Raw genomic sequence first — 12,108 nt, 5'->3', positions numbered from 1 at the left:
CCCATTCTGTCATTTTATTCTATTTCTTTGCATTGCTCTTTTTTTTTTCTCGGGGCAATGGGGGTTAAGTGACTTGCCCAGGGTCACACAGCTAGTAAGTGTCAAGTGTCTGAGGTCAGATTTGAACCCAGGTACTCCTGAATCCAAGGCCAGTTCTTTATCCACTGCGCCACCTAGCTGCCCCCTGCATTGCTCATTTAAGAAAACCTCTATTGTATACAATTTTGCATTGGTTGGGAATATCTTTCCCTTTCTCCTTTTCCTTTTGCTTTCCTTCTTTCCTCAGCTATTTGTAAAGCCTCATCAGATAGCCATTTTACTTTCTTAAGTCTTTTTATTCTGTGGAATGTTTTTTGTTGCTGCCTTCTGTCTAGTATTGTGATCCTTTATCTAAAGTTCTTTGGAGGGGGGGGCAGCTAGGTGGCACAGTGGATAAAGCACCAGTATGTAGTGAGCACCTGAATTAAATTTAATTAAATCAAATTTAACTATCTCTATCCATTTAAGCTCACTGACACCCGAGATGTTAATATGTAACCTTTCCATCCCATTTGACCACATCCAGCTTACCTTGATTCAGAGATCTTACATTCCAATTTCCTGTGTGATATTGATCTTTACAGCATCAGACTTTCTTTTCATCATCAGACGTGTCCACATTTAAGCTTTCTTTCAGCTTTGGGTCAGCCATTTCATTAATATTGGAGCAACTTGTATTTGTCCTCTGCTCTTTCCCAGTTAGTGTGTTGGGCCTTCTGACCTGAGGGCTTCCTCTTCTGATGTCATCTCTTTTATCATTTTAATACTGTCCATGGGGTTTTCTTGGCAAAGGCACTGGATTGATTTGCCATTTTCTCTTCCAGCAGATCACCCTTGGAAGAACTTGTTACTATGATCTGTCCATCTTTGGTAATGGCGTACCTCATACTTTCATTGAGCTATTCAAGTCCCTCCACTATGACTAGGCAGTGATCCATGAGGGTATTCACCCAGTCACCTATGTTCCAAACCTTGGAATAACCTTAGTTTCTTTCCTCTTTCTCACTTCTCCTATCTAATTGATTATCATGTCCTATTGATTCGATTTCCACAAAGTCTCTAGCCTCTCTCCTCTTGCTCTTCCCTCATTGAAGTCTTCCTTGTCTATTGTAATAGCATGCAAATGGGTTTATCTTTCCCTACTATTTTTTCCCTTTTCAATCTAGTTTTCATTCTTTTGCCAAAATTGCCTTCCTCATGTGTGCATGTGGTTATATCAGGCGATTATTTGCTAAAACAAATCTTTAGTGGTCCCTTACTGTCTAACAAATAAAATGCCAAATGCCTTTGTCTGTGATGCAGGGCTATTCTTAAGCTTCTAGCACTTTACCTCTCCCAAGTTCATTCATATTACTTTATGCTTTGGCTAAACTAGACTATATATTGCCCTCTTCCCCACAGTCTGCCTAACATTCTCCTTCTTTGACATTTGTTCATGTTCTTGTTTTTGTTTGGAATGACTTCCCCTCCATCTAAAGGTTATCCTCAAAAACTATGTTTTGAAGAGAGCCTGGACTTATTTCTCCCAACCTCCATCAGTAACAACCATGTGGGAATGAATATGACATAGTAACATGCATTCCCTAATGCACTTATGATGTATTATTTTATTATAGTTACCAGTCTATTTCTCATATACTTAGTTGTTAGGCTATAAGTTCCAAGAGCACAAGGAGAGTGACTTATTTAAACTTTGTGTATCTTCCAGTGTCTAGTATAGTATTCTCCTCCTAGCAGGGGCTAAATAAATAAAGCAAGCAAGCAATTGGCAATTATTAAGGATCTATATTATGTGCCAAGCATTTTGCAATTCAAGTGATTTAAAAAAAAGAATCTGTGGAGAAGTACAGATGAAAAACAGAGAGCACATTGGGGCTAAACCTTAAAACTATTAGAAGCCTCTTAGAAAACTGGATAGGTGTTTGACAAAGGTAGCAGGATTAAAAAAAAATTTTAAGATGGGGGAATGTGTGTCTGAATGAAGTCATAAAGGAAGGAGCCTATAGAAAACTACACAGAGAGGACAGCCAAGGAGGGAGAAATTGTGAGGTAACAAGTTCTTCAGCTAATGTGGAAGAATCGCTAGCAAAGTTGGGAAATCCGTTTTTGAGAAAATGAGGGAAATATTTCCCTGTGAGCAAATTCTTAAGAACTCTTACTTCATCACCAGTAGAATACAGGTGATACAGAGACATGCATAGTTCCTGAGTACTCTGCTGGTTAAAGGGATACGGTGAAGAATGTGAATAGTTGGTCCTCTTCCTTGTGTTTGGAGAGTTTGTTTCTTAATGGTCCATCCAAGCTTCCATCGTTAGATTCTTTGCTTCCATAAGTTTAAAAACCAAGATGTTTATTTCAACTTTATATACCCTACCACTTGTTTAAGTATATCTTTATTCATACAAATTGTCAAATGTGTTCTAAACAATGTTATCCTTTAAGAGTCTATGATTGGGGGGGCAGCTAGGTGGCACAGTGGATAGAGCACCGGCCCTGGATTGAGGAGTACCTGAGTTCAAATCCGGCCTCAGACACTTAACACTTACTAGCTGTGTGACCCTGGGCAAGTCACTTAACCCCAATTGCCCCACAAAAAAAAACAAAACAAAAACAAAAACAAAACAAAACAAAACAAAAAAAAAAGAGTCTATGATTGGGGCAGCTAGGTGGCGCAGTGGATAAAGCTCTGGCCTTGGATTCAGGAGGACCTGAGTTCAAATCCAGCCTCAGACACTTGACACTTAACTAGCTGTGTGACCCTGGGCAAGTCACTTAACCCTCATTGCCCTGCAAAAACAAACAAAAACAAACAAACATAAAAAAAAAGAGTCTATGACTCTAAACCATCATGCTTATTTAATCTACTTTTTACTCATTTGGATAGATTTCATGTTGTTCCTTATCTGCCATTTATGTCACTATGTAAACAGTGAACATTTGAACCACTGTAAAAGTAAACACAATTTTTTAGGTTAGTAGACATCTGTAATTTAAGAATTATATTCTTGACATTTAGATAAGCATATAACTAAACAGGGTCAAGAAAAGGAAATAACTTCTTACCCTAGTTTGCATAATTCAACAGATGTCGGCTCATCACTTGCACAAACCATCACAGCCCAACTGGCATGTCTTCTGACTTCATCATTATTTGAGTGTAGCAATTCTACAAGTGGTTCAAGTCCACCTGCATTTCTTAACTAAAAATAGGGGGAAATGTAATTCACTGAGTATTTATTAACCTTTTAGAACAGTTCTATTTTCTTCAAGTTATACCCAATAACGGAGGATAGTTATATTGTTAAAAAGTTTTCAACAACAAAAATGAAACTATTGCAATATTTCCATACTTTAAGGAGCAATGCTTCCAACAACATGAGTATTACCTCCAGAGAAGTATATGAAACCCTCTCTGCTTTAGTAGATTCATTATCTTTTTCCCCCCAAACCCACCATTTCTTCCAAATTTCCTAGCTCTGTTGAGGGCATTGTCATTCTTCTAATCAAAGATCCATATATCATATCAATAGAGGCAGACAAAGCCTTCAACAAAATCTAGTACTCTTTATGTTAAAAATAATCAAACCAATAGGGATAAAATGACCTTTCCTTACTGTTATCAAAAACATTTATTTAAAATTAAGAGCCAGCATCATTTTAATGGATAAATACCAGAAGCTACCTCAATAAGATCAAGAGTGAAGATAGGAATCCCACAGTCTCCACTATTATTTGACATAATATTATGAATACTAGCTATAGAAATAAGACAAGAAAAAGAAATTAAGTGATTAAGTATAAACAAACAAAAACATATTTTCAAACATACAATACTTTACTTAAAAACCTTAAAGAATCAACAAGAAATAATACTTTAAGAAAAATAGAGTATAAAACAAGTCTGTAAAAATCATCATTACTTCTCTATAGTTTTAACAAAAATCAACAGGATGAGAAAGAAATCATTGTTAATCATTTAACAGCAAAAAAAACAAAACAAAACAAAACACCCCAACCCACTAAATATCTAGGAACTAGCCTCTTGAGAAACAGAGAGGATTTAAAAAGCAGCTAGGTGGAACAGCAGATAGAGCTCTGGATGTGGAATAAGGATGACCTGAATTTGAATCTGGACTTATATACTTACTAGTTGTGTGACCCTGGGAAAGTCACCTGGGTTCTATTTGCCTCAGTTTCCTCAGATGTAAAATAGAGATAATATATCTACATCTTAGGGTTGTTGTGAGGATCAAATAAGATAATAATTTTAAAGCACTTAGCATAGGGCCTTGCAAATAGGGCCTACACAAATGTTAGCTATTATTATATAAATTTAACTATAAAAAATTTCACGTAAATATATGATATATATATATATAGCCAACATTCATGCCTATGCCAAATATAATATTGTAAATATGATAATGTTTATTTTTAAAAAGATTTTGTGCTATATCAATCAAATCACAAAGGAATAATAAATTAACAACAAAAGATAATAAAATTAGTACGGGGAGAAGGCCAACTAGGTAAAGGAGGGGAGTTGACATTACCTGATCTCATATTATATTACAAAGCAACAATTATCAAAACTACCTGGTTTTGGTTAAAAATATATATTAAACTAGTTCATTAGAACAGAGTAGATAAGCCTTACCTAGAAGCATATATGTACATCAATCTAGGGTTTGATAATTTCCACAATAAAATCTATTAGGACAGAGACTCTTCAAGTAGAACTGTTAGGAAAGCAATCGCATGCGATGTTAGCTGACATCTTTGTTTGCAAATCTTTTCATATCTGTTACCTCATTTGATCCTCATAACAACTCTGTCAGGTAGGTGCTATCCTAATTTTACAGATGAGGAAACTGAGGCTGGGAGAAGTAACTTGCTTAGAGCAAGACAGCCAGTGTGTTCCTGAGGCAGAATTTGAATTCAAATATTCTGGACTTCAAACCCATTGTTCCATGCAGTGCTACTTAGCTGCTACAGAAAAAAAATTCCTAATAGATAAACATAAGATCTACATATAGAAAGTTATGCCCCCCCCAAAAAATAGAGAATAGATCTTTCATAACTGTAGGCAGGATAAAAATTCATAACCAGATATGAGACAGAAGAGATTATAGAATACAAAACAGATAATTCTGATTGTATGAAATTAAAAAGCTTTTTCATAAGCAAAGAGCAATGCAGCTACAATAGGAAGAAAAATACAGATTGAGAAAAAACATTTTTCATTAAACACCTTTAATAAAAAGCCTGACAATCAGAATGGATGTGGAAGTGATGATAATGACTTTGTATGTCTGAATTATTCACTAGATAAATGGCCAAAAAAAATATGTGCAAATCATTTACAAAAGAGCAAATGCAAACTATCAACTAGCATATGACTGACTAGCTTTGGAGCCACGGACTGGCTTCAAAAGCACTCAAATCTCAGTTTCCTCATGATTCAATGAGGCAGTGAAAACTCACCTTCCTGAGTTCAAATCTGGCCTTAGATACTGACTAGCTGTGCGACCCTGGGCAAGTCACTTCACTCTGTTTGCCTCAGTTTCCTCATCCGTACAATGAGCTGAAGAAGGAAATGGCAAATGCTACCAGTATCTCTGCTAAGTAAACCCCACATGGGGTCATGGAGAGTCATACATGACGGAAAAACAGCAGCAGCCCCTTACAGCTTCTAGTTCATGTCTATGATCCATGTGAGAAATTGTTCAAAGTTACTAACCATCAGATATGCAGCCTATCAAACTAACAAAGATAGTACTAGATGAAAATAAAAAGGTTGAAAGGGTTATGGGTAGACAGACACTAATACATTATGATGGTGGAGCTGTACCTTGTTACTGAGGGAATCAGAATAGCAAGTGATAGTGGGAATTGAATGAATAACATTGACTAATTTCATCTTGTGACTCAACTGCAGAGCTAGCTCAGTTCCCTTTCTATTCAGTTACGGGTCTAGTCCAATTTCTATATCGTGAGGAAACTTTATTCAATTGTAGGAAGTGTTAAGAAAACTTTATTGTACTATTTGACCTCCACTTAGAAGTCAAATTACCTAATTTTATATCCTGATTGTTTTCTTTTAATTAATTAATCTTATTTGATTAATTGTTTTAATGTATAAAATTTGTCTCCCTCTGTATTTGGGGTCCCAGTGCCTCAAGGAAGTTAATGAAAACAAGAAAAGACCCATATTTGCAAATATATTAAACAGAAAAAAATGTGTAACAAAAGTTACGAACTAAATATCTGACCAACAATTCATGAATGACTGGCCAACTGAGGTGTACAAATATGATGGAATAACATTAGACCATAACGAAAATACGAAGATTTCAGAGAAATGTGGAAAGACTCATATGAACTGATACAGAATGAAGAAAGAAAAGCCCAAAGACCAATATACACAGTAGCTACAACAATGTTAATGGAGACGACAAAAGGCACCGAACCTCAGGTTAAGGAAGAGCTGGTGTTAAGAGAGCACTCTCGGGTTTCCCAAGCATTGTTGCCACTTTTTCATTTAAGTCAGACGACAGCTGGGTAAGGTGGCCCTACAGATAGCATCACTTTCATTTTAGAGGCAAGGGAACCAAGACGAAGATTAAGTGATTTGCCTATTGTAAGTGTCAGAGGTTCTTAGGATCTGAACCCAGGGTTCTCCTGACTATATCAGACAGTGTCTGCTAAACAATAATCCATCCCAAGTAACACAGGCAAGAGTAAAATATGACCACAACGAAAGCACACGTCTTTCCCTTCTGTCAACAAATGTAAAACTAAAAGAAGATAGTGATGCTTAAGCTCATGTGCAGTAGGGTATAATGGGGAGAGTGGTGTACTCAGAGTCACAAAGACATAGGTTCAAATCCTGTATCATGTAGTTATGACTACATGCATGGCCCTGGGCAAATCAGTTAACCTCTCTCAGCCTCAGTTTCTCATCTCCAAACTGGGGGTGATAAAACCATCTACTTAACAGGGCTTTGTGAGGATCTGATGAGATAGTATATGTAAAAGATTTTACAAAACTTAAAGTGAGAAACAAATGTCAGCTATTATTGTAGTCACTGCATTAAGTGTTTTTGCTTAACTGTGTTGGAGGAAATGAATTAGTGGTAGATTTGTTTGTGTGTTTAAGAAGTGTCAGGGCCAATACAAAATATATCAATGCATTTTTTTTTTGGTGGGGCAATGAGGGTTAAGTGACTTGCCCAGGGTCACACAGCTAGTAAGTATCAAGTGTCTGAGGGCAGATTTGAACTCAAGTCCTCCTGAATCCAAGGCCAGTGTTTTATCCACTGAGCCACCTAGCTGCCCCCTCATCAATACATTTTACAAACTCACAATGTATTCCATAATAACTACTCATATATATATATATATATATATGATACTTTCCTTATATACTTTGAAGCAAGTAGTGCAAGTATTATTTTCCACATCATATAGATGGTAGTGCAAGTAGTATCACCTCCATTGCAGAGATGTTAATTTAATCAGTTAAATAAAGAGAACAATGAAATTGAGAGCTTTTTTTCAATCTTGAAGGAAAATTTAAATAGTGAGAGTGACTGAGATTTTCCTGAGCAAGAAAAAAGGTGTAAAATGAAGAACAAGGTGAAAGAGAATATACGTATAGGTATGTATATCTGTTCATTTACATATATACACACAGAAAGGGAATGTGCATTTGCATATATATGAAAGAAATGTATATTTGTATAAATGTGAACATGGATATAATATGCATGTGCGTATATATACTCATACACAGGCTGGTTGAGGGGAAATTAATTGAGCTAAGGGAAAAGAAAAGGTCATGAAATGTGCATGAGCCAACAAGGGGAAAGAAATATGATAAAGAAATGTTGGTTCTGACAACTCACCATTTTTATCATTTTTGCTAAGTGGGAAAGGGACGGATAGAGCTGGGAGGGGAGAAGTTTTAGTGGTTGTTGTGGGATCTGGAGGGGACAAGGTAGTTAATTTGTCATTTGGGTATATATGAGATACCTGGAACCAATGTAGTTCTTTAAGATTTGCAAAACCCTTTGCCTGCATGACCTCATTTTAGACCTGCTCATAATCAGGGTATTCATGGCCTAAGGAGTGCGTGCATATGAAATACAGTGAAATCATTTACGCCCAAATAGGAACCCAAATCTCTTCCATCACGTCCTGATTTTTAGAAGGGACACAATAAGACATATCTAAGAAGATGGAATTCCGAGGCTCCACGAGTGTAGAAAGATACCAGTTCAGGCTGTCTTCAAGAGGACAAAGTAAGAGTAAACCAAAGAGGCCAGCTCTCTCATGACTGTGTGGCAGCAAATATGAAACAAACAACAGCAGCAAAACCAAACCAGACTGCAGAATGATCAAGAAATCCAAGGAAAAATGACGGTAAGTGTGCTTTGCTGACTTAAACACACTCAAAGAGAGACCCAGAAATCAGTGGGCTCCAGCCAGAAGGCAGCCCTCCAGTGCTCAGAACAGGACCAGCCAGGGTAACCTGCAGCTATGTTTTGGGGGTAGGGAGATGAGGATCTAACAAAAAAATGCCCAAAGCATACGGTTGTGCCACTCTGACCTTCAGGACTAAGACTAGGAAGGCAATATTGACAGTGCAATGTGGATCAGACAATGCAGAGCTCTCTGCCCCCCCCCCTCTCTCTCTCTCTCATGAGCTCACTGGCCCATTACTGCCCCCGCCCCCGCCCTTATCCCGCCTAGCAACCTGGTTTAATGAGCTGGCCAGAGCCCCTCCTGAGGTCCTAGAGGCACAGAAAAGTACCAGGGAAGGCCTTACTATTTCTTTTGTTTGAAAACAAGTAAGGCTGAAAATATGGAGCCAGAGAGATCAAAAGCACAAATCTAGAAGAAGAAAACAAGCCCCCAACATTTACAAACAGGGCCACAAAAACATGTTTTCTATAAGCTTTACTGAAATAAAGCAAGAATTTTTAGACTGTCATATAAGTGAAATAAAAGCTATGAAAAACTAGAAAGAAGAGCTCTGGTTGAAAAAAATGGAAGGAGAATAGATACCTTGGTATATTATATATTGACAATATAGTATATTGTTGGGGGCAGCTAAATGGCACAGTGGATAAGAGCACCTGAACTGGAGTCAGGAAGACTCACCTTCCTGAGTTCAAATCTGGCCTCAGACACATACTAGCTGTGTGACCCTGGGCAAGTCACTTCACCCTCTTTGCCTCAGTTTCCTCAAGTGTCAAATGAGCTGGAGAATAAAACGGCAACCCCCTCTAGTATCTTTGCCAAGAAAATCCCAAATGGGATCACAAAGAGTCAGACACAACTGAAAATGACTGAACAACAAAAGCATGTTGTTACAGCCCAACGATAGCTAAGTAATCCATCCTAAATTATTTAGGTCTGTCTGTATATCTGTAGAGAATTGTGTAGTTGTATTCATTAGTGTCTATGTGTTGGTCAGTCAGTCCACAAACATTTATTAAGTGCCTAATGTGTGGCCCAGGTCTGCGTCTTAGTAGGTAGACTCCTATCTATTTATATACTCTGTAGGTATTCTGAATGGAAGATCTAATCAATCAGCCAACCGATAGACATTCACGAACAAACTACTATCCACCAAACACTGTGCTAAGCGCTGGGGATGTAAAAAGAGGCCAAAGACAGCCCCCAAGCTGCTCAATGTCTGTCGGTGGAGACAGCATGCGGCCAAATATGTACAAACAAGCTCTCTACAAGACAAGGAATAGGAGATGATTGAAAGAACTCCGGGGTATCCTCTTAATCTTGCCATCACCCATAAGTGACCCACTTCCGTGTTTATGAGCCCCACAATTCCTTTATCTGATCACAACCTGGGATCAGCACCAGTGGTTTGTCAGACACATCTATCCTGCAGAAGCCCAGCCACCTCCCCTGCTCCACACCAATTAATCTAATTTGATAAACATTTATTGAGCGCCTGCCATGGGCCAGGCACTGTGCTAAGCACCAGGCATCAAAAAGAGGTACAAATAGTCCCTGCCCTCCAGGAATTTACAATCTAACAGGGAGAGAATGTGCAAATAATCTATACAAAGCAAGCTACAGTTAAATAGGAAATAAATAATGGAATTAAGAGGGGGTGGGGGAAGGCTTCCCGTAGAAGAAGAGATGTTAGTTAGGATGTAAAGGAAGCCAGGGAAGCCAGAAGGGGAAAATGAAGAGGGGGAGATCATTCCAGGTAAGGGGAACAGTCAAAAAAAAGGCCTGGTGCTGAGAGATGGCCCCACTTGTTTGTGGAATAGCCAAGAGGCCAGTGTGTAAGAGGGTAAGAAGGGTGATAGGTAGCTAGGTTGTGAAGGGCTTTGAATGCCAAACAAGATATTTTTTATTTGGTCTTGGAGGCAGTAGGGAGCCACTGAAGTTTATCGAGTAGGGGAGTGACATGACCAGACCTGTGTTTAGGAAAATCACTTTAGTGGCTGAAAGGAAGATAGATTGGAGGGAAGAGAGACTTGCAGCAGCCCAACCCCCCAGCAGGCTATTACAATATAATTCCGATTGTGAGGTGATGGGCCTTCTGAGGGTGATGGCAGTGTCAGAGGAGAGAAAGGGGTGTGTCCAAAGCATGTTTCAAAGGTGCAGTAGAAACAGCTTGGATGGTATGGGTGCGAGATGGTGAGGGCTCCAGGATAACTCCTGGGTTGTGAGCCTGAGGGACTGAGGGGACAATGTTGCCCTCTACAGTAATAGGGAAGGTAGGGAGAATATGGGCAGAATTTAGGGGACATGCTGAGTTTGAGATGTCTTCTGGACATCTGGAGATGTCTAAAAGGCGATTGGAGATGAATGATTGAAGCTCAGCAGAGGGTTTGGGGAAGGATAGGCTGCCTTGAGAAATTCAGGCTGATGAGATGACCAAGTGAAGTAGCATAGAGGGGGAAGAGAAGAGGGTCCAGACAGAATCCTGAGGAATGCCTACAGTTAGGGGACGTGGTCTGGAGAGAAAAATGCAGTAAAGGAGACCGAGAAGGAGCAGTCAGAGAGATAGGAGGAGAATCAGGAGAGAATGAGGTCCCAAAGACCTAGAGAGGAGAGTGGGATCCACAGCGTCCAAGGCTTCAGAGAGGTCAAGGAGAATGGGTATTGAGAAAAGTCCACTGGACTTGGCAACAAAGACATCAGCAGTAACTGTAGAGAGCAGTTTCAGGGGATGATGCGGTTGGAAGGAGGGGAAAGTCGAGGCATCTACGGCAGATGGCCTTTTTGAGGAGGTTACCTACAAAAGGCAGAAAGGATATAAGACTGAGAGCAAAGATGAACGAATCAAGTGAGGGATTTTTTCATTTATAGGGAGACACGAGCAGGATTTTATTAAGAAATGGGCCAGTAGAGATGAAGAAACCAAAGCTATCTATTCCCATATGAAAAAATGCTCTAAATCTCTAATGATTAGAGAGATGCAAATTAAAACAACTCTGAGGGTACCACCTGACACCTATCAGATTGGCTAAAATGACAAAAAAGGAAAATAATAAATGTTGGAGAAGCTGTGGAAAAATTGGAACGCTAATGCATTGTTGGTGGAGCTGTGAACTGATCCAACCATTCTGGAGAGCAATTTGGAATTATGCCCAAAGGGCTATAAAGCTGTGCATACCCTTTGACCCAGCAATACCACTTTTGGGTCTTTTTCCCAAAGAAATCATGGAAAGGGGAAAGGGACCGACATGTGCAAAAATATTTATAGCTGCTCTTTATGTAGTGGCAAGGAATTGGAAGTTGAGGGGATGACCATCAATTGGGAAATGGCGGGACAAGTTGTGGTATATGAATGTAATGGAATATTATTGTTCTGTAAGAAACGATGAGCAGGAGGAGTTCAGAGAAACCTGGAGGGTCTTGCGTGGGCTGATGATGAGTGAGATGAGCAGAACCAGAAGAACATTGTACACAGTATCATCAACATTGAGTGTTGATCTACTGTGATGGACTATATTCTTCTCACCAATGCAATGGTACAGAAGAGTTCCAGGGAACTCATGATAGAAGAGGATCTCCTAATCCAGG

At 39.0% G+C, this 12,108-nt stretch overlaps 1 protein-coding gene across 2 annotated transcripts in view; it reads right to left on the bottom strand.

Moving 5' to 3' along the window:
• Positions 1-12,108, bottom strand: part of ARMC3 (armadillo repeat containing 3) — a 134,916-nt gene that overhangs the window by 37,525 nt on the left and 85,283 nt on the right. For both annotated transcript variants that reach the window (XM_043965041.1, XM_043965042.1), the window contains exon 12: positions 3,103-3,239. In XM_043965041.1, the coding sequence (XP_043820976.1) occupies positions 3,103-3,239 (137 nt within the window). The remainder of the gene's footprint in view (positions 1-3,102; positions 3,240-12,108) is intronic.

This window comes from Dromiciops gliroides, chromosome 5 (genome assembly GCF_019393635.1).
Source record: "Dromiciops gliroides isolate mDroGli1 chromosome 5, mDroGli1.pri, whole genome shotgun sequence".
In the NCBI taxonomy this organism is placed as follows: Eukaryota; Metazoa; Chordata; class Mammalia; order Microbiotheria; family Microbiotheriidae; genus Dromiciops; species Dromiciops gliroides.
This window is presented reverse-complemented; position numbering and strand designations above follow the sequence as displayed.